This window comes from Thunnus thynnus, chromosome 18 (assembly GCF_963924715.1).
Source record: "Thunnus thynnus chromosome 18, fThuThy2.1, whole genome shotgun sequence".
Classification (NCBI taxonomy): Eukaryota; Metazoa; Chordata; class Actinopteri; order Scombriformes; family Scombridae; genus Thunnus; species Thunnus thynnus.
Window position 1 is genome coordinate 22,666,176 of NC_089534.1, and position 26,478 is coordinate 22,692,653.

The window sequence follows — 26,478 nt, forward strand, 5'->3', positions numbered from 1 at the left end:
CAAGCACAATAATGTTATACAAAGAGCAGGAAGAGATCACACATAACACAGTAGCTGTCACTTTCTAGGATACAGCAGCAAAACCAGTTTAACAGCAGGACAAATAAGATAAAAAACCCCAATGTGATAAGAATATTTTTTAACATAATTGCTAGCATACAAAAAGAGTTTTAAAGAGGCTTTTTAAAGGGATCTACCGGTGTGCTCCTGATGCGGGTCACTCTGGATCTAATCAAACACAGCAGCATCATTCATGAGTCCATCCTCCAACAGTTGAAAATTATGATCCATCTAGATGAACTCTGACAAAGAATAAGAGTTCTTCCAGCTAGCATTGGTAAATGTTTGACTTGATGGAACAGATGGAGTACTCAATGAAAAATATTGTATGATACTAAACATGTCACAGCATCAATATTATAAATTATACAACAACAGGGTATTATACTCACCTCATAACTGGTAAGAATATCACAAGGTACTAAAATGTTGTGACATATGTACTGGTATATATTTTAGGAAAACTGGAAGTAGCTTAGGCAATTGTCAGTGATCAAAAGAGAAAAAGGAAGTCCAAATGTCATCTGTTGTAGATGTTATAAGGGCGCCCTAAAAATAGGAAAAAATTACATTCTTTGAGTAGTTGAAGCAGACACACTTTGCCAAAGTTGAGGTTCTAGAAATGTTTTCTTATTTCTGAAATGGACCCAGGTTTCAGTCTAAAAATCACTACCATATGTCAGTAAGATCAATATTTTCCTAGAATTACGCAGTAAAACAAAAAGTCCAACGCAAGCCTGAATAAATGACACATCATCTTCCACATTCAAAAGAAAGCTTTAATTAGAAAGTTATATACACACTGTAAAATTAAATTAAACTTTATACAAATATTAAATTACTATTTTCACACCCACTGCCATGTACAGAGGAAAAACCGAAGCTGAAAGCACTGAAACTAAGAATCAAGATGTGTACTTTTTTTAACCTGTTATTTTCAGGGAAGCAACACCGTACAACAGTGCTTCTGAACGCAATGTTAATTTAGTTTTTTTTTCTTTTTGTTTAATCCCATAACATTTTAATGCCTTGTAGCAAAAGGGAAGCAAAGGAATAGTGAAATATAGGTGCTTATAGGTTCATCATCGTCGTCATCATCATCATCACAGTAGCTGGAAAAGCTAGGGGAGAACAGAGAAGGATGGACATTCTTTTAGTCGTGTCCACAACAAAATTAAACTCGTTGATAAATACACAAAGACAGTTTTATGCATAGAATAGAAAAGAACAGAGTAAGGCCATTGGGAAAACAGAACACGTTGCAATATTGTAAAGCAACCAACGCAGAGGCTTAAGATTATACATCCCAAAAAAAAAAAAAAAAAAAAGAAATGTACATGTCTAAGGCAACATTCTGTTTGCATTAATAAAGTAGACAGCCGCAAATGCCAAATAAGAGAACAGAAATTCAGATGGGGATTTTTTTTCTAAACAGTTAGGCTTGAAAAGTAATTCTTGGGATCCATCAGAGTCATGCTGTTTCCAGGGTGACCAGCTCAACCACCAAAGCTTTTCAAGTGGCAATGAAAACAGAGGAAGACTTATAACATGATTCTCTTTTAATTTTGCACTTGGCATCGAAACGGTGAGTGAGTTGAGTGAGTGAGTTGAGTGAGTGTATGTGGCGGGGGTGGGGTGCTATATAACAAAACTTTTATTATTTCACTGCAACCAGTTGCAGTTGTGTCAACAATTCACAAAAAGTGGAGTCTTCGGTTGAGTGTGAAGGTGGGCGCAAAGCGGTTCCTCTAAGGAGACTTGTGTTTTACAGCCATTCAGCAGAAAAATGATAAATATTCTAGTTTGAGAGTAGATGAATAATACACACATTGTGTACTGGACTCATTGCCTGAAGTGACGCTGGTTTATTCATGTGACTTATTCAGCGCTGGGAGGGATATTTTCCTATGGTGAAAGACAGGGACATTGTGAAGCTAGCCTCTGATCTGAAGAGAGGCAAATCAGGAAATGGCTGTATCGAGGCCTACCATATGAGGACATGTCGCCTCCTGTCTAGCTGACACACAAAGATGCAGACAAGCACGCATACACACACACACACACACACATATATGCACTCGTAAACCCCAGATTCAACAACTCAAAGCAAATAGAGCCACACACACCAAACAATAAATACAGTGGGAAGAAAATTCAACACAAACCACCTTAAAGTTTAGTCATGTGTCCAATCACCCTGTTGAAAGACAACCCCCTCCTCAGCTTCTAACTGCGACATTATGTCTCCCTCCCCTTACACAGGTGAGATGTAGCACAGTTTCAAGATGCCTCTTGGAACCAAAACACCAATCAAGCCCACTCATGTGACAGAAGCACCTTCCAGATAGCGGGTACAACAGAAAACAAAGTTCTTTTTTTTTTATAGTTGTGATATGGTGCTATGTAAAATGCTGCACCCTGCTTTCAGCTCTTGTGAAGAGGTTCTCAATCCCACTAATCCATATTCGAGATGCCAACTGGATACACAGATAGCTAGCGAGAGAGAGAGAGAGAGAGAAGAGACTTCATGCTTCATTCAAAGTGGGCCACCGTGCTCTGACAACAATAACTAAAAACAACATGCAGCATTCACAAAGAGGGCCGCAAAACCTAGCCGTCACTCACAACTTTTCAAGTACAGCGGGAAGACCATTCTGATTCTGAACGCCATGGTGTCAGGAGCGAAAAACATCACAAGGTTTTTTTTTTTTTATATCCACAGTAATCCCAGACAGTCAACAATTGCTTTAGCCTTCTCCAATGAAGCCTCTGTGAGCAATGTTAATATAGAGAACTACACCTGGGAGGAGGCAAGTGTATGGTAATACATAGCCTATAGCACACAACCTTGACTCAGTATGTATGTTTTACTCATATACATAGGATCTACGGGATTTATGTTGAGCTGGCACCACTTTGTTTATCTGGCTTGTCTTTCGTTTGATCCAGTCGCTGGGTCCAGCGGTGCTCCATCATTGCTTATGGTGCAGTGGGTATTGGTCGTTGGCTTTGCTCTGCATGGGTAGCAATGGCAGAAGAGGTTGCATGGGGAATGGGCATAGTTCTAGTCTTTTTCTCTGCTGGCTGCTGAGGGGAGTCGGGGGAAGTGGGTTGACAGCCTCAGTCAGTCCTGGTCAGCAGTGAGTGATAGGGAAATAGGGGCTCTGCTGCTGATGCTGATAGCAGGTTGGCAGGCTTCATGCTTCCTTCAGCAGGGGAATATCTGCAGGGGAACAGAGCAGACACATTAGAATAGAGCAGCGGCTCTAGAGTTAGCAATCCATTCATTACATCACCAGAAACATTTCAACGTGTTGAAATCATTGGAAGTCACTGCTTTTGCCTGTTACAGTACACCTTTTCTCACCGAGAGCCAAACAAATAAAAACAAAACAGATCTGTATTAAACAGGATCTTATGTGGCTACTTGTGATGCTATTGTCCTCAAAACAGTTGAAATGTAAAGGTGAAATTATATAATTATTTGAATGTGGTGAGTAATTTCATTATTAATAATGAACTTAATCCAGCACAGCGTGTAAATTGCTCATTGAAAATCCTCTTGTGTCTTTACTGATTGTCTCGAGCAGGGCCTGACTTTATACAATAAATAACAGGAAACAGGGTGACATTTGTTATTAAAAAGTATTGATTATGTTGGCCAACGGAATTATTCTGTACAGATGATTTTTGTCTTCACTGGTACTCGGCAACCAAGTGAAAAGTGGTGTGTGAATGATTCTGTGTGTCTTGTTATTTTCTAATTGCATACAGTATATCGATGTTGACACACTGTATATGACAGCTGATAAGTAATTGCAGGACAGAAATGCCGAAGATGTGCTTGAGATTATTTTAAAGTAGCGTCGCTGTTACATCAGTTTGTTTTAAAAAAAAAATTATAGAACATTTTACAACTGAAAAATAAAGTAATGGTTTCCTATCAAAAATATTAGTGTATGTAATGCGTTTATGTGAAAAAAAGTATTTGCTGATATATCATTATTGGATATGAAATAGAAATATTGATGTTGGTCAGGCTCCACTTGTTTTAAAGCAAATCAGCAAAATAACACAGACTGTCGGCTCTTACCATCAGAAAAGTCATCCGTAGAGGTGACGGAGAGCAGACTGTGCTGGTCGCTGCTCTCAGAGTCTCTACGGAGCGGTAAGGGGGCTGCGCATGCACCCCCAGGGTGCTCTCTGGCCCATGATGATGATGAGGAGGAGGAGGAGGAAGAAGAGGGGGCCTGATGAACCAGCACCGTCTCTGCATGACGGCGGGAGGAGTAGGATGATGAGGAGGAAGTGGATGGGAGACAGAAGTCTAAGTCTCTGTGGTGGCGGGTTCTGCTGGGGCCTTGGCCTCCTGTGGCCCCCTGAGGAAGCCCCTCGGAGAGCACGATCGGGACTCGAGACTCTGGAGGAGCTGGAGGAGGCGGTGGAGGAGAAGGAGGACGTGAAGCGCCGCAGGGTCCGCCGCTTCCGTACACAGCCTCTTCGTACGAGGGCAGAGTCACCTGGACGCCCTCAACCATGATGGAGCTGGACTGACCTGAGACTCCCTGCTCCCTCCTGACGGACGGACAGACAAAGACAGAGTGAAACAGTCTGAGAGGCAGGGGAGAGACGGTGGATCACATAACCAGACTCAGGTTGAAAGGTATGATGCAGCTATGTGTGTTGCGTGCCGCAGAGAACCTCTGTGTGGAGGTGATTAGCGTTGACTGTACAATCCCTTACAGCAGGCTGCACTAAGCCCTCGGGCCCACGACACAATCAACAAGAGTGCCAATGAGCATTAGATCAAATCGTTCTGGCCTTTTTATCACAGCCACAGCAGAGGAGAGTGTGACTGTGATGGGATTAACTGTCTTTTTCTTACTTTTACTTTCATTTCCCAGGTATTTCAAAAATGCCAACTTGCAAAACTAGTTACCAGGTCTTTTGCATCTTCCGTTGACAATTTATTTACATAAAGAGTTTCAACCAATACTTCTGATGGAACGATAGGTGTCACCACAGAAAGAATGAGGAGCTAAATCTGCTGTTTCACTTTGTTACATAATGGGAGGTGGTTTTACAGCACCAAATAATAAAGGGCAGAGTACAAAGAGCTAAAAACTTTCAAGAGTTTTGAGGCGTAAAAAGGCTCATAAAAATCCTTTTCAAAGTGTTCATCCTCTTCAGTAAAGCATAAGAAAACAAAATGTCCACAGAGCGACGTAGAGGTTGAAGGAGCTTGGTGAGGTGGAACAAGTAAGACATTCTCTTCATGACAAAAACCGATGGAAAAATGTGGCCTCAAAAATATGATGATATTTTATGAACCGATTTTATTGCCAAGGCAGCTTTCCTGAGAACGGCTTTACAATGGAGTCCTTTAAGGCAAGCAACACAAAAAGTCAAGAGAATCAAAAGATGTTTTACAAGGCTGGTCTTTTTTCATTCATCGGCTCTGTGGATAGAGATACGCCGCCATTTTAACAAATAAAACTGTCTACACCAGCCACACGACAGCTTGTACTTTATACTGCTGACTATGACCCGAGGTGTCTTTTTATACACTTTGTCATTGTTATTTTCACTTGCGTGCATAAGTGCATGTGCAAAGTTGTGCCAAATGGAGTAACACTATCTTTACACCCTTGTAAAATGTTATTACCACTAATTGCAGTACAATGAAGATAAGATTCGGGACTGTAAGAAACTGGTTTCTTTCTTTATAAACCAGCAGCACTAATAACCCCTGGCATGACAGGTTAAATATTTCAGCCCTTATTATCATAAATTATTTTGCTGACATTTTGAGTCTGGTGTTGGATTATAGTTATGGGGAGGTTAAGAATTTGGGAATATATGTGTGCGTCTTACCTGTTGTGATGGAAGGACTTGAGTTTTGGCTGTACAAGAACAAACAGCACCACTAAAAGCAGGATGAGTGCCACAGAGCTGGCTGTGGACGCCACAATAGACAGAGCTGGTATGCCCAGCGGAGAGCTTGGCTCCTTGTCTGTGAGACACAGGAAGACAGAGAGGAACTGAAAATGTGGTTCACAGATTTAGATTTTACATTTCCTGTCAGGTTATATGTTCTCTCTATCAAAAACACAACACACAGGAAGAAGTTTGCTCATGTGACAGACCTTGGGTGAGTCGACAGCTAATCTGCATCGGAGCGTCCCACTCGCCGTTCTGGCAGGTGAGGAACTTGTAGTCTCCCTTCAGAGCGTAGCCCTCGTCGCAGAAGTACTCAATGACGGTCTTCTGGGTGAGGCGGTGGCAAGGGGAGGGGTGACAGCGGTAGCCCCCGTTCTCTGGTTCAGTGGGGGGCGAACACACTGGGGAGGCAGCAGATATTTCCAATCTTAACAATCATGGCTGGTATCGCTTACAGAAAATGTGGCAGTAATTTCTACCTGCGGTCAGGTTTGATTCCTGCGGTTTAAAATGCTCTGATTTTGGGTGAGAGTGTTCCTGCTGGCTCTCTTCTAACTGTTGGTGCTGTGATACTGTGTGCTCTTGAACTGATGTAATATTTTAGATTGGATGCAGTTGTGTGTGTGCGAGTACATACGGTCAACTTCAAAAAATCCATAAAGTTAACTTTTCAGAAAATGAGAAAAATGGCTCACCAACCCATGAAATTGACCATGAAATGTTATAGTAACAAAAAGCGATGAAATTGAATCTTGCAGTTATAGGAAGGGTTTCCCACAGGCTGACAGATTGGATGTGCATATGTGCATGCACAGTGGGGAATTACAATTTTTAGTACGTACTAAAGAGACAAATATATTTTTTATTTGTACTTAAAAACAACAAAAAATTCCAAGTAAAAACATTTCCAGGGAACTGTCACTGACAGTTCTTGTTGGTTGTGTGCTTTCCCTCATGCTTTCCCGAGTCACGCTCACCATTGCTTCTGATGCAGCGTGGAGGTTGTTGAGACCAGGCTCCAGAACTAGTACAAATAATGGTGGTGGGTCCATCTGCAGTGTAGCCAGGCTCACAGCCATAGGTCAGCAGGGTGCCTGGGGGAAAGGAGCCCCTGTTAGCCTCGGTCTGGTTCAGCAGGTCTCCGTGCTGCACGCCGGATGGCCGCGCACAACCTAAAAAGACACAGAAAGGAGTGAAGAGAATAAGAATGAGTTCACTGCTTGAAAGCCTAAATGATGGAAGACTGTTTCTCTCTGAGGCTTCGTCTTCTGACTCTGTGCTTGGCTTATGATCATTTACTGTTTAGAAGGAACTGCCAGCCGTAGGCCTGCAGCCAATTCGGGAACCTGGAGTGTATTTTAATAATGTAATGTAGAAAGGTAATTATGAGGTATGAAAGAAAACTAAGTGGAGTTTGAGACTTCCTGTAGACGGAATATGTCCCATTTTAATTATTATTTATTCAGGGATTTCCATTGCAGGCTCACTAAAAAAAACAAGGACAATTTGTTTCACATGCGACCTGCTTCTTTGAAGAATAATGTAGCAATATTATGTCAAATAAACCAAGTATTTACGATCACTCGTAGTTCTAGTTATGACTGGCTCCATCGCAGTCTTAATAATAATTTTCCAGTGACTTTAAAATTTTAGTATTACATTGATGTGGGTCTGCTGGCATATTGTTCTGTTTTATCATCCAGCGGGTCAAACGACTTTTCACAAGGAAACTCTGTCAAGTTGACAGGTGGAGCTGATAATTAAAGCTCAGGAGGTATTGTTACTTGAAACTAGGCTGCATTTTTACTAAGACAAGGTACAAGCACTGTATCAACACAGCGGGTGTGGTGGAGAGAGCCGTGCTGTGCAGAACAGAGAATACCTTCAGTGTCTACAGTGGATTAAAATGTCACAAGGAGCTTCAAATAGATCTAATTTCTCTCGATTATCTCCTGCTCATTAAACTGTCTTCATCCTACGCTAGGATCCTGTCTATCTGCCTGGTGGTGAGACAGGGCCTTCAGCGAGGCTCGTGTTCTAATGACAGACTCGAAGCCAGCCAATAAAGACAGGACGAAGCAGGAGACCTAAAGTTAATTGTGCTTTGATCCTCCTTCCCCATGCTCCATCTATGATGTTGCGGTGTCACGCCAGTTCCTCGTGTCTGTGTGTTTGTTTCATCGCGGTACGTTATCTGAATTTGTGCTGCGCTCTCGCGACTCCGAACGTTGTCCACCAACACACGCACATGTTAATACAGGCGCATGTTTGGAGCTGCAGTCTGGTGAGAGACGAGCATCTAAACCCAGCAGGTCTGACGTGATATTGCAACACCTGTGTAAACTGAGACATAACAGCGGGAGGAGGACTTTATTTCACTATTACTAATCTTAAACTTGTGGAAATCATAGATACAGGCATTCCAATTTTATTACTACTGATCTGGATCATCTGTGAGGTAGTTATGTAAGCATTTGGGCTTGGCTGCAGTGGAAAAATTTCCAGTACCAACTTTAATCATTCTTACTAAAAACCCCTCTGGGCCAAATATATAAATTAATTCTGTCATAATAGGTTTTCAGTTTTATCCGTACATCTTATCCGTTTGATTAATTGAATATAATCATATTATGTGCAGTGATTTTTCTCAGTAACCGGACCCAGACGTTAGTAAAATAGAGACACACCCACAATAAAGAACATTAACAATGCCATCGATACTAATGGCTACATGGGTCATTATTTAATCCTTGGTCTGGGTATTTATAAAATAATATTAGCTATGCTCTATTGCAGAGCTTTATTGCTTGTTTGACATAAACAAACATACCAACACCGCTAACAACCACTTTGTCTTGCCTGTGTGTGTGTGTGTGTGTGTGTGTGTGTGTGTGTGTGTTAAGAGATTGAAAGAGAGACTATTTCCACAGCAGTGCCTCTAACATCCTCTAATCTCCGGGGAGAAACGTCGCTCTAAGCTGGCAGCACAAGATTATATGCAAACACTCAAATGTGCGAGCGCCTACTCCCTTACACACACACACACACACATGCGCAGACACACACACACGTACGCAGAGAAACAAAATAAACACCCACAAACAAAGACACTCCCAGGACTAAGTCGTGTGATACCAAAGGGTGTGTTATTGAATTTAGCCAGGGACAGATTTAGCTGTGCGTGCTCAAGAAGTTATAAGTGGAACAAAACAAGGAGTTACCAGAGAGTCTATAACCATCTCGAATTCTGTCTCTCATTCACAAGATATTTTGTTACAGGACTAACGAATGATTATTTGCATTATCGAATAATCTGTGCAGTACTTCCTTGATTAATCAATTAATTGTTTGGTCTAGAAAATGACAGAAAACAGAAGAAAATGCCTCCTATGAAGACCAAAGTGACTTCTGTTAATGATTTGTTTTGTCCCATCAAAAGTCCAACACCAAAAGATAATCAATTAACTATCTTGTGACAGAAACTACTTTGATTAAAATTTAACAGTATCCATCCATGACCTCGAGTTACGTTTAATGTCTCACACACAAGCTGAAGATTGCTTCAATAGGCTGAAATATACACTAGGTTTGTATTTAAAAGTGCTATTAATCTTTCTCCTTCAAACACATGTATACTCTCTTTCAAACACAGAAACACTATCTGCAAACCAACATTTTAGAGTGCCATTTGACACCGTGACCTGAGCAGTTGTTCGCTGAGATGCTTCGGGGCGGCTAAAGGCCCTCTGAGGAGGAGATGGTGCTAATGGAGGTGGTAAAGGTGATGAATTGATGACCCCAGGCTGCGAGGCGGCGGGGGACAAAAAGACCTACAGGGGGCAGTTTGTGACAAAAGCCTTTGGCCTACAGACGTTATTATGATCTTTTGTGGTGCGATGCGAGGCGGTGAATAGAACTGTAGAGGACAGAGGAATGTAAATGGTATCAATCTTCTCTTGTATTTGAATGGCTTTCTTATCTGCAGAATTGTCTCAGAGATACAGGAATATGCAAACACATATGCTGCAAATGGGCATATCTCATATTCATATCAAATGTATACAGTAGTGTTTTTAAATACTAAATATCACGCCATGTATTTAAAACACTCAGAGTACACACTGTGTGTAAATGTACTGCTTGATGAAAATAATGACAAACACTGAAGAGACCAGAGAAGGAGCTTCAAGCTTGTGGTCCTTTTAGAAGCCAATCAAACCAGGCTCACCCTCTGGTCCCAGGAAAACCAAGAGGTTCTGGTGACTTCCCATATTTGCATCTGTTACACTAACGCTGATACTTTTAGTGTAGTTATGCCACCTGACCTGAAACAAAGACCACCTCTGCTACTATCATAAAGATATTCATACATTTTAATAGAGCTGCAACTAAAGATTATCAATTCATCTGCTGATTATTTTCTAGATTAATGATTCAGTCCATGGAATGTTAAAAAAAAATAGTGAGAAAATTGCATTCACAATTTCTCAGAGGGCATGGTGAAGTCTTCGAATTGCTTGTTTTGTCTTACCAACAGTCCAAAACCTTCAAGTATTCAATTCCCTGTTATACATGACAAAGCAAAAATCAGCAACCAGAAAATTGTATTTTTGCTTGAAAAATTATCAAAACAATTGTTCAATTTTCTGTCTACTAGTCACTGCAGCTCTAGACTTGAATGAAAAATAACAATAACCTTCAGAGAAGGAGTCAGAGGTTCTAGTTCGCACAACAAAAGCCATTATACATGCTTTATCTCTTGTTTAGGCCACCATCTATGAACTAAATTGATTGTAAGACGAGCTGCTTGGGATCCGGGTGGATTACCATCTCTTCTGAACAACATCCTGAGGGAAACCCTGGGTTGTGTGGTAAGATAGCATTAAAAATATTCTTCTACAAGCCTTCGCCTGCCATGACACAGCCTGCTACATGATGACAGTACCTGTAGGCACAGGATGTACCAGTATGAAACTGTCACTAATTCAGTTGAAAACCAAAAACCTGCTTCAAAATTGTCCGTTCCACACTCAGATATGACAAATATCGACAGTATTAGTAACTAATAAGACGGCTCCTACATATATCTACATTTATAATAGATCTGCATTCATGCACACACACACTTTTCTTGCACACTAAACCTTTGAGAACAGAACAACTCAAACCCATGTCAGCTTAAAAAGGGGAAATGACTCGAAAATATGGAAAGATAAAAGACATGTCTAAAAGTAGTTGTAAAACTTAAGAGCAGTCAAGAATTTTGACTTCAACTCACTCTCCCACGGGATTATACCTGTCAAAAGAAGTCAGAGCATACCTTAGAACAAGACTGTGAGGGGAAATATATATAAATATATTCAACATCAAAAAATTAGCTAAGCTAAAAAAAAAAAATGCACCTTTACCAGGAAAGAGAGAGAGAGAGAGATGAGGTTGGAAAATAGTGAAGGGAGTAACTGAGTAACAGAAAAAAATCTGACAGGGAAATGTACTCGTCAGATAAACAGGCAGAAAAAGAGGGGGAGGGTAGAAAAAAGAGAAAAAGGAGAAGAGTGCAAAAAAAAAAAAAACATCAGCATCATGAAGCACTGTAGCCAAAAAGAGACATGTCGTGGCAGGTCGACCAATTCTGTATGTGAGGGAGAGGCTCTGTACAACAACAACAATGGCAAGAGTAGGCAGCAGCCAGCTACAGTACATACCACACTGTGGGTTGGTCTAGCACAAACGCAGAGACATGATGGAAGGAAACAATGAGAGCTGGTTCAATATCCAGAGATGGTAGAGTGGTTAAGATATATAACCTTTCTGCCTCTCCCTTTTCCATCTCCCTCTCAGCCTATTTTGAATATTGGCTTTGAAAAGCACACACAGAAAAAAAAAAAAAAAACCCTCAAAAAAAAAACAAAAAAAAAAACAACAAAAAAACGATTAAAGCACTAAGCAATGCCAGAGTGGATTTAGTACGCCATGTTTTGTGCTTTGAGGAAGGGAATGAGTCACAGTTAAACACAAGCTGTTCTCCCACCGGTCTGATGTTGAATTTGCTCAAGAGAAAAGGTTTTGGAGAATATTGAAAACAATAATGACTAAAACAGAGACAAAAGTGTATTGTGAAAGCTAGTGGAAAGAGTGGGTAAGTTAAAAAAAACAAAACATGCTTACATGGATTCATTAATCACAGAATTGTCCAGCGAATTTGTGTCTGAAGATTCATCAGAGATTATCTCACGCTTGCTTTCAATACCCACTGAAGACTCTTTAACAGTGCTTAAGCTTTGGCATGCAACCGTGTTGAGAAAACTGGACGTATAAAGAAGGTGAAATGATTAGAAATCCTTTGGGCGCGCTAATGAAAGCTGATCAAAAAGCTTAATTGCTAAAAAGGTTGGAGAATGACATCATGTAGTGGGAGGACTGGGCCGGGAGAGGACGGAGCGCACATGAGGCTGATTCCTAATCCCAACATGCAGCGCCTTAAGGCTGCGCCGGAGGACACCGAGGCCACGGGGGGCGTTAAAATCCCCTGCCTTGCTCTGAAGTGCTTGCCTGGCTGTGAATATCTCCTTTCCCCCCCCATCTGTTACCGATGGCACTAGCCTGCTAAGAGCTGGAGGGTGGGGGATTTAGGAAAACACGGTCGGGGGAAGACAAGGGTTTCAGCCCTCTTCGCCCAGGCAAATTAAAATTCTAATTATCCTCTATTACAAGCTGGGAGCGCTCTAAAGCAGATCCGATACTGATGACTTCTGCAACCAGCTGTTTCGTTGCTCTATAGAACAATAGGCCATAAAAAGAGTGTGTCACAGTGTGTGTGTGTGTGTGCGCAAGTGTGTCGAGAAGCAGGGGAATTTGTGCGCGTGAATGTATGCCAAGGGGGGGCTGTGCGTTGGATTAAGCTAAAGACCGAGGGGATGATGATGCTCTCTTTGGCCTACTAAATATGTCTTTGTTCCTTTGTTGGCCTCTCTCCAAGCCCTCAGTTGTTGTTGTTTTTAATGATGTTGCTGTCATTTTTAGGACGATGGTGTTTTTGTTTTTTGCCACATTCCCCAGTCTCTCCCGCTAATCCGTGGGATTTTTTAGCCAAGCTGTTGTTATTAGAGTGCAGTACAGTGCAGCAGAGCCCATGGTGGGATAATGTTGGAAAGAATAAGACTCAAGATTCGCCGCTCAATTCTGCAACTGGTGGATAAATGCTATAAAAGAAATTTTGGAAAAGTCTTTTTAAATTCATCTTTGTTACAAAGCATGAAAATTCCTAAAACGGTTAGTCAATTAATGGATTAGTCAGGTACAATTCCGGGTAATCGGTAAGGCATTTGGCAGTTAAAGCATAATGGAAGAAATTAACTAGCTCCAGCCTCTCAAATGTGTATATTATCTGGTATTCTTGGTGTATTATAGTAAATTACATTCCAGGCATACACAGGAAAGGCATAAAAAGTTCTTCTTCCTCTGAATTTTACAATACAGACAATAAGGTGGCAAGTATGACACATCTGGGATACAGGAATCTCTTGCATAATACAATTCCCAGTAATAGGACGGGTGTGTAGTGTAACATGATATACAAAAGAAAAAGTAAAGTCTGGACAAGACAGTGAAAGCATTATTCAGTAATGACCTAGAAAACTATTCATAATGCAACTACAAAATACGATATTGTGTGTATATGTATAAAGAGGAATCTTCCTGCACTCGCTTTCATTCTTTCGCACATAAACAGACATCACAGATGAGCTTTCAGTGAGAGATTTCACACAGTATGAGGTGACACAACTCGGTACACGGACCTGGGTGAGTGACACGGGACCGTAACATATGACGCGTAACAGTCTGGGGCGAGTGATACTAGCGGTGTCATGTTCTTCTGTGAGTGAGTGAGAAGTTGTCATGCAGTAACACTGACACACACACACACACACACACACACACACACACACAGTTGACCTCATATCTGCTTTCATATTCTGTCCACTCATAACAGCTGTGCACTGACTCAGAGCGAAAGATGGAGGGAGAACTAAAGCAGATTTTGTTGAATGAGGTGAAAGGTCATGGGAAAGAAAATGTGGAAAAAAAAAAGCTTATAAAAGGTAGTCTTGTATTACTGTGGTGGAGAAAGAATGCAGAAAAAAAGGTGAAACCTAAAAGCATGAAACCCATTTTTTCCAAATATTGCTCTTGTTCCATGTCCTGGGTCTACGAGGGGAAGGCGGAGGGACCTATCTGAGGAAAAAAAACGGGGGAAGGACGACTTCCAACGATGAAGAACAAGGATACAGTGTGAGGGAGGATCTAGCACGTTTATACAAAAAGCCTTTGAGTACACACACAAACAGGCGGACAGTTTACTAACTATTGTCCTGAGGTGCCTTTGTAACCAGCAGGTTTGTGTTTCTCACTGACATCCTATCTGAACGGTTAGGAACACAACGTATGAATGTGAATGTCCGAGCTGTGGGCACCCATTCCGTCACAACACCAGACCAAAAAAAGGCAGACCTACGTCCCTGTTGTACACCGGTGCCAAGACCAACAGTGTGATTTTCTACAGTAAACAGGAAGTTTGACAGAAAAACATGAGTCAAACAGCTGGCTGGATTTCCAAAAGAGCGTTTCCAGAGAACTTAGCCGTCCACTTATCACTCCTCTTCCTGCAGCTGTAACACAGACACAAACACACACACGATACATACACCCAGAGTGATGGAAGTCTCTAAACAGACAGAAACATCCTCCTTCTCCCCACCCATTCCTCCCCTGCTGTTGCAATGCATTTACCAAGCCACGTGTGCTGCTATTACACCCCATTGTCCCGGCTCATTGAGGGATGGGGCACAGTGACAGATTTAAGCAGCGTGCCTCCGAAAAGGACAACAGACAACTTTGCATTTGAAGGGTTAAATATGCATGAGAGGCCAAAGCGGGTGAGGGCAGGAGGGAGTACCACTATTGTATGACCCTCTCCTCAACCCTGAGATACAAGCCTACACACACACACACACACACACACACACACACACACACTCTTTTGCCCTCCAGTAACAGATGGGAGGATGTTAGCAAAGGCGAAACAGTGAGCTCCCCCTTCTCTCTTCTATCACCCTCACCGCTGAGGACAGCTGGGAGGCAGACATTCCTTCTTCTCAGCTTTCAGAGGAAAACAAAAGAGTGTGTGGGACCCCTCCTACACACACGTGCATGTGTTCAGACACACATACACACACACACACACACACACACACACACAACCCTCCCCCTACCCCCTCAAACTGTCAATGCAACTGTGGACTGATCATATTTCAGCAGCCTGCCAGCCAGCAGGAGCATGAGTGCTGTGTTCTTGGGACGTTTGCTGAAGGTGAAAGTCGGGGAGATAATCTCAACCCTGCTTACCAGGTCTGGCGTGTTGATGTGTCGGTTTAAGTCACGGTGTAAGTCTATTAAAAGCTGTAGTGATTCGGAAATGTTTGAAAACGGTTGTAAAACAACAGCGTAGTCTGCAGCTGGCTGTTCTTTTCTGGTCTTTACCTGCACGCTTGAGTTGTTTGGTCAAAAGGGTCACTGCAATAATACAGCACATACTTCAAACACACTGACTATGAAGAAAGCACCATTACATAAAGGACTTATAGAACAAGATACACAATTATCGTGACGTGACGTTCAAAGTAACAAAGACAGAGACGGTATCTCACACTCCGCATTACATCCCCAATGATTCATCAGTGCAGTCGGTGTTACAGCCCCGTGTCCATCATCACCCTGATGAAGCCCAGCTGAACTTTGATAGAGCAACTGCTCAGCAAGAGGGTGAACAAATGGCACCGAGCATCAGTATGTATAACCTCTCTAACACATGCAGACCGCCCCGCTGAGTGAAGGGGTATGCAGCTTGTTGTCAGTGTGTGCCTGGCATGTTTCACAACAGTGGGCTCTTGAAGGCTAACGTACTGTGTAATGCAGATTTCTCTCATCTCAAAATGCACAATGAACGGCGTACTAAAAGCTGCTACTAATCTCCTAGTCATGAGGGTAAGCTGATCAAAGAGTGTATTGCTGGTGGGATGGTAGGGGGGGATCAAGGAATTTTTTGATAGACTGTATTCCGTCTACTGTACAACCTGATGTGTTTCTTAACACGTGCTTACTTTGGGTGTGGTAACTGTCTACAAAACAGCGGATCCATTTCCCAATGAACACCATTGTGAGCATAGGAACAGTTGAGAAAACAAAATAAAATAAAAAGCAGCCAGCAAATTTAATTGATATACCGATGTGTATTAACAAGTGATGCACTGTGTTCACACGCTAAATATCAAATGACTTAGATCAGGATTGGCGGCCAAAACAAGATCAGGACATTCCCACCCTGTTTCTGCAGAAAGAAAATACAAACTCTAAGCTCATCATCAACCTCCACCTGTATCTGGCAATGAAAACGAATCATTTCCCAAGAAAAATATCAAGCTCTTGGGCAGCTATCCATGAACATCATGTTCCAGCCAAGCAAGCCGTGTCAAGACAAGTTGGACAAAGCTTGTTATCTTCACTTTTAAGCTATGAACATTTTCTTTACGAGAATACGCATTAACACTGAATTCAAACTGGTATATAAACTGTATGCAATGTATTGGAAATTGACATTTGACCTTTGTTTTGTTTTTTTACAATACAGTTGCAGAATCTCAGTGCTGCATTTCTGTTTAACAGATTTCACTTGAGATAAAAACACTAGGACAGGAAATGAGTTGTCAGGAGAGTTCCCAACAACGACTGTTTACCATCATGAGGAAGATACAAAGTACAGTTTATATTGCCGTCTAGAACACAGTAAACAGTTTGTGAGAGCAAACACAGATATGAAACTCTGTCATCATCCAAAGCCTGGACGGGCATTCAGCCAGCATAGACGACAAGGTAACATCACCTACACACCTCAATGTATAGCTCTGGGAGTGATTGAGAGAGTGAAATGAACAATAAACAATACAGTCATTTACATACATATACTGATATTTATGTATTTCATTACGGCAACTTGGATGATGGCAAGCCTCAAGTCATAAAGTTATTTTTAAATGAGTGAAGTGAGTTATATAATAATCTAATTTCTCATGTAAGTGTGCCTGACGTCTACAATAAGTCACAATGACTCCAGCCTACACATTTCAGCTTACACACAAAGCTGGGCTGTTTGAACCAACCCAGTTTTGATCACTGTTTCAGTCATTAGTTATATATAAAATTGTCATAATTACAAACACCAAATATATGCTGGTTGCAGCTTTACAAAGGTCAAGAGTTGCTAACATTTCTCCATTTTCTTATCATTATTAATTTATTACTCGAGCTTTGTGGCCGTTGTTCAGACTGAACAGGCAGACATCTTTGCACTTTGAAAGCTTACGACGACCATTTGTCATTATTCTTAAACCGGATTTAAATTCAGTGTTCGGATTAATGTATTAATCTATCAAACTATACAAATAAATATGGAAATACATAAAGACAGGACATACAGAAACATACACGCATCTCATAAATCCGGATACAATTATCCAAATGGACTCAAGTGTAGTCTCCACAAAGACCTTCGCCATTGGTTGCTGTTTGTTACAGAGAGCTGTTTACAGATGATGTAATAAGGACAGAGGGCATTAGAGGGGAGCTAAGCCAACTGGCCACTAAACATCTCAACACTCCATCTAATGGACTGGTTACAGTGCGGGGGATGAGAATTAACAGTACAAAAGAAAAACAGGAAATAATGAGAAAGAAATGGGAAATACTGAACGTTAATTGGGGCATCCTGCTGGCAAAACATAAGAGCTAGCATTAGACATTAGCATGTACCGTGTACTCAGGTAAATATTCAACTTAAGCTGTGATTAAGAGGATAGGGTGGACACTAAAGCCTCTTTCACACATAGTTCCTGGTAAATTCCTGGGATAACCTTTCAGGCACTGCTAGTGTTTTTCACTGTTTACACATGCAGCTACATTCAGGAATATTTCCATCTTGCACCTTTTCACACATGCCATGGCAATACCGGAATAGATGGTGAAAGAGACAGTCCAGCAGATGACAGTCATGCAACACTCAATACCTATAATCAATATCAATCCATAAAACTCAATAAAAGAAGAGGACGAAACTCACGAAATTCAAATAAAACTTTCAAACTAGGCAGTCCTGATCAAATATGAATCAAGATGCTGCTACTGAATTCTGCCCTCAAATCTTTCCAGAAACATATTTGCAATGTTACTGCTTTCATTCACATCACAGCCGTGCCGGCATTTTCCCTGATATGTTACACAAGTTCTTGAGGTGGGAAACTAGAGGTAGAGATTTCCCTGAATATCCATCGCTGCTCCCATTCACACAGGACCCCATGCAGGAAATGTTCCTGAACATTTCAGGGATAAACTGCATGTGTGAAAAGAGGCTTAAGGAAACCATGCTTTAAGTGAAGGCCAAAGCTCAAGCCTGCGACACGGAAGCCATGCACAATACTGAAGTATCTTTAAGGAGGGTATTTAATCCCTAACAGCTCCAGGGATGCTGTTCTGAATCCAATTCTAAGCTGTAACTTCTCTCTGGAGAGTGATCAGCAAACTATCATGAATTGCAGCTTGTCATCCCCTCTCTTCCCCCCTTTTTTTCCCCATCTTTATCAAACATGTAATGAGGCAGAAATGGCAAAAGAAAGACAGCAATGATTGAGCGGTTTCTGCTGAAATGCAATCAGTTAAAGAGAAACAGCTGTACACCACCTCCTCCCATAACAGCAAGCAACACAAATGCGGCAGGACAGCACATGTATAGCCCTGCCCTTCCCCTCGGCTCAAAGTCAGCGAGTCTGTCGGATAAGTGGTTTGCTTCATGTGCTGCTTAACTGGTTGTGTTCGAGTAGCCTCCATACACTATGGATAGGTTCATTTTAAACAAGTGGACACTGTTTTTGATGTACTGAACTGATGGGTCATGCAGGCGGTCAGAGAGAAAGCATGTTTTTAATAGTCTTGTTGTTTATAGTCTGTCACTACTTTAGCAGCTTCTGTATTATCTAAGAATTTTTGTGGTTCGGAGTTGTAATTGCCGTTTTAAAATACCACTAATGCAAGCCAAACATTTACTGCTGCTGCTGCTGCTGCTTCACATTAAAAGTCTATAGTAAAACAGCTAGAGGGCTTTACTGTGAAGCAGCGACACGAGGTGCAGCTTTATTTGTCATCAAGGTTAGTGGACGACTGCTCCTCTCCTTGGTCCTAAACATCAAGATTTTTTATGAGCTTTTTGTCAGCGGATTATTTCCAAATATTCCCAAAAATACAGAAAGCCTTTTACTTGTCATCAAGGTATCACCGTTTACTCTGCCATAAAGAAAACCATTCATACTGTACCCGCGTCATATGCTCTGATCATGGTTTCCCACAGTCTGGCACAGTATGCATGTTCTCAACCACCGGTAAATTCAGCATATGTGGGATGCTTGGTGCGTTATGTGTAAGCTGATGTGCTTGTTTGAACAGGATGTTGGTGTTGGCTAACGGTGTGACAAAAAAAAAAATCAGCCCACACTGTTTCAATGGGTCTGAAAAACACACATCAAAGGAAGTAAGAGAGTATGGGGAGGGAGGGTGAGATAGAAGAAGAAAATGGGAGAAAGAGCGGAGATGGAAAGTCAAACACAAAAGATTAATATGAAATTGCACTTTGGCAAGATTATGAGGAGATAGCTTGACAATACAAATCAATACAAATACAAAAACACAACAGAAGAAAGCTAGAAAGTACAAAGATCTTAAAAACAAAAACCCGGAATGAAAGACACGAGAAGCAAAGAATTAAAAATAATGAATAAAGAGACCGAAAGAAAGAACAGAGGCAAAAGCAACAGAAGACAGGAGAAACTGGGGGATATATTTAGCAGCTCATTAGTCAGAAATGTCCTCTACTCAGCAGGCTGGTCCCTCAGATGAGGCCCTTTGGAAATCATTATGACTGCCTGCTGCTTCAGACAACCACACGCATTTCACTGGAAAACAATTTACGAACTGCCTCTCTGCTCTCCATCCTTAATGTAGCTTCAAAATAATCCTTAAGTTCTGGAGAGAGAGCCCCCCGAAAAATCTGAACGACGCAAAGTAACTTGGTGTTTTTTGATATTACGTCCACTGTGTCAAATAACTAATAGGAGCCTGATTATGAATAGTGCCCTGTGTACTTATACGTGTACTTGGCATATTTTGTATGTTATCAGATTTGACCGTTAGTGTGCCTGGTGCTGCCAGTTCCACCACTCCCTGCTTATCATTCATTAACCTTTACTATACAGCTCCTGTCATGAGTGGATATCATAGACATATCTAGTTACCACAACAAACACACACACACACACACACAAAAAAATGAATAAAAATGAAAATCACATCCTACGATATAGTGTTAGCAGGTGGGAAGGTAGCACAGTGTAGCTAACAATAAACCTAGCCATCTGGGATCTTCAGCAAGTAATGGAACTGCCTGGTCAACTGTTTAAAGTGAATGAAATGGTCTTGTGTCGCCTGTCCGCACTGCAGTATCTGTTTCCATGGAGTATTTCTTTGTCTGGCGAAGCGTTTAAAGTTTCCCTTTAGGGCTTGATTGGGTGGGAGAGCTGTTAAATGACACAGGGTGAGAGCAGAGAGTGATGGCTCAAGTGATAAACACACAGGTAATGAAAGAGAAAGGCTGATGGATTGGACCAGACTGCTGCTAATGGTCTCTGGTGTCACCTGGCTAATGGCTGGAGCCTTAAAAAAAGAAAGAAAGAAAGAAAAGAGAGAGTGAGAGAGATAGAGAGAGACAGAGAGAGAGAGAGGGGGGGGGGGGGGAGAAGAACAGAGACATCATAGAAAAAGGGGGCTGTTCTGTGTTCAATACACTCACTCACACTCTCTCACATACACACACAGAGTGAGTTAGCAGTCCTAATTGCAGGCTGGTGATCTAGTGGAGCTGCAGCTTGCTGTGGTTTGGCCTGTGGCTTCCAACACCCCCCCCTAAAAGCCCTCTTTGTTCTCACATTTCAGAAAGGAGCCAGTAGCCAACGCATTGCTTTACTCCTGCCTGCTTGAAAACTGCCTTGCTAACAGGACTTCAGGGGACAATTCTGAGCAGTTAATTACACGGCACCCCCCCACTCACCCCACCTCAACTCGGGCTGCGACTGTTTGTAAACCCAGACGATCTCGCTGTCCTTCTGCGAAGGCCGGTGAGCAACAGTGTGCAGGCAGGCTGACACACTGCCTTTTTTTTTTGTACATACACAAACCATTTTGTTTGGCTACAGAGAGCAACAAGTTTCAAAGACCATAGCTGCTTGAAGACAACAGAAGTAGGGCATGGCTCATTCAGACATTTTCCTCTGTGGTCAGAGCAATGACGCTATGCTAGCCACTAGAGTCTACTCTGTTATTAAAGAGAAAGGGGAGTTGTCGAGTCTTTTTTCCTTGAGCAACTTGACTTCTGAGAGAACATCCTCATATCCTTGGGTTGGTCCTACACACTTATGTAAGAGTGGCCAAAACAAAGGGATCGGTCAGGGTAATAACCCCTCATCATGCTCAGAAAAATGTATTTAACTCGAGCCAAGAACGGACAACAATCGATTGTCAAAAACAAACACAAATCTCAGAGGAAATTAGAAAGGCGGCTCTCTGCTCCTTCTCTTGCTCTCTTCCCCTCTCCCCCTGCTCTTTTCTTTACCCTATGACTCCACTTTTCTTCCAGGCCCGGGGAAAGCCATTTCCCGTTCTCACACATGAACATACATAAACATCACCATCACACAGAGCACACAGCAGGCTTGTTTGTGGGAGACTTCTGGTCCTCGCTGGCATTGTCCTGCACAGCTTTAACTCAACTTCAGAGGACAATGGGCTTTAGAGGGTATCGTTTATCTATTTAACTGGACCCACAAGGATGGTCCGAGTGTCTGTGCCTCCTGACACATGACACTATTAGAACAGTGCGATCATGTGAATAGACCCTTTGGCGCAATAAGTTCCCATCTTTACTCTTTCAGCTCTGACTCACTGTCTAGGCCCACTTCCTCTGAAACAAACCACAAAGCTCACTGTAAGGAATTGACACCATATTAGGAACTAAGCTCTACGCAGCCAACATTAGTGGGATGTCAGATCGACTCAGAAAAAGACTTGAAACAAGCGATATTTGCACTGTGCCCTGAAAATCCTCCAGACTGATGCCATTTATCCTTTGCATACACAAAACCCAACAAGCTGCTTTGTTGCTGTGTTTGTTTACTGGCACTCTGCTTGAAAGCAGAGAATATTTTGTTTAGCATGTTGCTACTTTTGGAAGAATGTCTTGAATCATAAACACAAATGTAATCCCACACAGTTATCATAAACACAAATTTGAGGGATGCATTAACATTAGTTTAGCAGATACAGCTGCTGATAATCTTGTTTACAACATACCGCTGAATGACAGATAAAAAAAAAGACATGACTTAGGCCGTGATTGGTTAAAATCTAAAAATACCTCGGCTCCAAGTGGCTTGATGACTACTTCGTAACACAGCGAATTAAGAGGTACAAGAAATTGTTGCCTTGACCTTTCCACAAAGTACATGAAGCCACCAATGCTTCCAGCTTTTCCTTTCTTTGTTAAAGGGAAAAGGAAAAGTAGGAACAAAGAGTACTTCAACCCTTACTGTCTGTTATCCTATCAATCCATCTAATTTCCTGTCACTTGAAAGCAGAATCTCCTTAAAGAGTAATATCTACAAAAGACCCAAAGTGACATATAAACCTCCAAAGACCAAAAATGGAGGGTTAATTCTGTTCTGTGCAGTGTGATGCTCTCTGGTGTTTAGAGCTTTTGCTCTCATATATGAATGCTGTAAAGTATTTTTAGTATCCATTTCTATTCATAACGCACACCGATATTTGTATGAATCTGAAATAAGACTGTCAGCAGTGATGAAATTTCATATTCATGAAACTTCCAGAGCAATCTCCATCCCTGGAACATGTCAAGGTATTACCTATGTGAATTATGTATGGTGAGCAGCAGAGAGAGGGGCCAGCGGACAGAGGAACTAATAAGACGATGACTTTATAGCTTTAAAATGAGTTCTTCACCTTTATGATAACGTCTAATTGTGGATTTAATTTCATACTTGTATAATTTTCATAACCATAAAAAAAAAAAATCACAGTTTCTTCTTTTGTCAATGAGCTTACATTTCATTCTTCAATCTCAGTTGCTTATAAAGTCTGAATTAATATTTAAGTTCATACTTCAGTGCTTGAATTGAAAAGGCCTCAAAACCAGTCTGAAAATCAGAAGAAAATCCTCCTCATTCATCATTAACTGGTGCTGGAAATTTGCCTCGAAACCTGTACTTAAACTACTGTATTCACCACTGTCATTAATATTTTAGCTTCTATTAATTTAATGTGAGAGCAAATATCAATTGCTGTACACCACTTTGCAGAGCCAAAAAACTTTTGAACTATGAGTCAGCATGACTACTTCTTTGTGTACTATGAGGAAGTGATTCCGTTAAAAATACATTGCTATGACAACACCTAAAAGTAATGTGTGTTATGACAGTTCATCACTGAGGATCTTCAATAATTGGCTGAAAAACAGCTTAATTAAAAGATTAAGTAATGCCAGTGCCAATGTATCATAATGTGTCTTAAATCAGCTAATAAGACAGTAGATTCACACTGCAGACTTATATTATATTGCACTGTTATTAAACAAACCAGTTGAAAATATTCCTGGTGGCGAAGTCAAGAGAACTGACTGTCCTTTCCCATCAGTTGACTGGCACTCTTAGAGGGGCAGGTGCATTATGGGTATTGAAAAAGGAATTCTTGGTTGCACATTTCTCCGTACGTAATACAGCACCCGTCAGCGACATGGTCGATACGGGGTCTTTCTCCTGATACACTGACTCACTAAATGTTTGGGTACAACCCGTAACATCCACAAATAATCACAATGTGAGCAAACAGGGAGGCAGGACTGCACGCGTACATGCGCATATACACACATACAGTACGCAGAGCACGTGGGCTGGGGATTTGAGGACACATTTTCATTGGTATTGGTAGGCAGTGTATGTGTGTGAGTGTGCTGGACGCAGAACGTGAACGTGATACCAGCCCCTCTGGGCTCTACATGAATCATGTATGTTACATAAGACGAGAGATAGAGAGAGAGAGAGAGAAACGATACACTTGGGATCAGCAGTGCCCATCCACCCATCGTTTTCTATTCCTTCTGTTTTTTTTCCCCCCCACACCCATAAAAACCTTTATTTATTTAAAAGGTATTAAAGAAAGAAAAATCAATTAATGCCTTAAAAACATCCTGGAGCCTTGAAACCACACCTTGCACACAATCACATTCACACACACACACACACATACACAGTCTGCCTGCACTCTGTGGCAAGGACATCTGGCACATTTCACAAGCTGGCTATGTGGAGGGAGTGTGTGTGGGTAGCGCATGTGTGTAGGTAGTGTGTGTTTGTGTGTGTGTGTGTGTGTGTGCGTGTTGGGGGAGGGGACTGGAACATTGGAGGGCTGAAGTGAAAGGAAAGCTGGCACAAGCGAAAGGGTTCAGTGAGTACACGGCATCATTGTATTCTTTTTTAAGAAACAAAGGACACCAGCCCTTGGTAGTGCTTATTAAAATGCTATTACTTGTGTTTACTTCAACTTCCAAGTGTGAACCAAATTTGCCTTCCCTGCACAACAAATAGTTCAACCTGACACTTCACACTGAAAGATAATAATCTCATATCTATACTTGATCTGAGGTTTGGTGTGGGGGTGTTAACCAAAACTGGCTAGCCGTGCTAAAAGCTCTCAGAGGACACTAAATGTCATGGCTGATTAAAACCTTATGACAGCAATGTGACCGCAGACAACATTATCTCTCTGTTTCACTGGATAGCGGGGGAAAACTGTTTTGATTCATTAAGGCAGTGAATGGATACAGAGAGTGGGTGGGATTGAGCTTTTGGGCTGCCGCTCAGAGGCAGAACAACCTGACCGACCCAAGGGTAAAGGAAGCCAATTTAATCTAACTGACCTCCAAGACGAGGGGAAAATAACCTCAATCAATTCACTGGAGACGGGCGAAGATGGCGGTTTAGTCGATGTGTATCATGTGGGAGGAGAGACAGTGTGTGTGTGTGTGTGTGTTTGTCTTACCTGATGCGTGACCATGAGGGAGCAGGGTGAAGAGGAGGAGAAGCGCAGAGGCAGCCAGCCTGTGGGCTAGAGAGGAGGAGGTGGAGGAAGAGGAGGAGGAAAGGGCTCTCGTCTGAAACGCTACCATTCCATCGCACATCTTTTCCTCCGGCGACCAGCGAGAGTCCTCTACGGCTTAACCTGTCCAGGCCACATTGAGTGGAAGGGATAGAGAAGGGGGGGTGGGGGGTGGGAGGGAAAACACAGATTACTATCAACATTCAGCGAGGATTACGTAACCAAAGGCAACACAGAGAGACAGGAGGGAATAGAGAGCTGTAAAGACTGACATAGCAAAGGCACTCTCTGCACGTCATCAAGTAGCAGTTGGTTTACTGACAATGATAATAAGTGAATGAATGACTCGATGTGTGTTTCCTCTTCTCGTGCTTTGGTTACTGAAACAGCATCCTGCTATTTAAACCACCCCTAAATACCCCACAGACAGAGAGAACAATTTCCAGCTCTTTTTTTCTGAAAACCACCAATGGCAGCAGCAGCAGCAGCAACAGCAGCAGCAGCAGCAGCAGGAGGGTTCTCCTCTGATCTCCCCTCGATCCCTACTCTTGGCTCTGCCACAAGATCTAACTAAATAAACCAGCCATTACACTCTGCTGTAGATGATGTAACAGGGAAACAAATCCCTGCTGCTGATGAGGTAGCAGCATTAGGAGGAGAGAGGCTAAAAATGTGTGTGTGTGTGTGTGTGTGTGTGTGAGAGAGAGAGAGAGAGTGAGAGAGAGTGAGTCAGTGCAAAACAAAGCAGTGATTACAACTGCAACTTTTGCAAAAATCCTGCTCATCAGGAGAGGAGCTTGTCGAAGAAGCTGCACTTTAAATAAAGCTTTCAGCACAGAGGAACATCACGTATTGAGTAAAACAGTTTATGACTCGTACTGTTCCCAACCTGGTCCATCGGCTTAAACTTAAGACATTTATTATTATTTGGTATATGTTCGATATTACTTTGTGCTTATATAAATGCAAATTTACAAAAACTTTCGTGGCATGAATTCCTTAAAATGTAGTTATGAAATACAGGGTACAGCATTTTGTACAACAAACATGTATTACTCTTAACAGATGTTGTACCGCCATCTGCTCAGCTGTGATGTTAATGCTGCCATGTGCTGCAGATTGTTATTAACAATAGAGTTCAAACTATTTAAAGATAAC

At 41.8% G+C, this 26,478-nt stretch overlaps 1 protein-coding gene across 1 annotated transcript in view; it reads right to left on the reverse strand.

The window, feature by feature from the left end:
- Positions 1-818: 818 nt before the first annotated feature.
- Positions 819-26,478, reverse strand: part of susd6 (sushi domain containing 6) — a 32,910-nt gene continuing 7,250 nt past the window's right edge. The window contains exons 2-7 of the mRNA XM_067571690.1: positions 25,264-25,443; positions 6,978-7,172; positions 6,207-6,401; positions 5,935-6,073; positions 4,154-4,635; positions 819-3,283 (exon numbers count right to left, since the gene is read on the reverse strand). Of these exons, the coding sequence (XP_067427791.1) occupies positions 3,258-3,283; positions 4,154-4,635; positions 5,935-6,073; positions 6,207-6,401; positions 6,978-7,172; positions 25,264-25,402 (1,176 nt within the window). The 5' untranslated portion in view covers positions 25,403-25,443 and the 3' untranslated portion in view covers positions 819-3,257. The remainder of the gene's footprint in view (positions 3,284-4,153; positions 4,636-5,934; positions 6,074-6,206; positions 6,402-6,977; positions 7,173-25,263; positions 25,444-26,478) is intronic.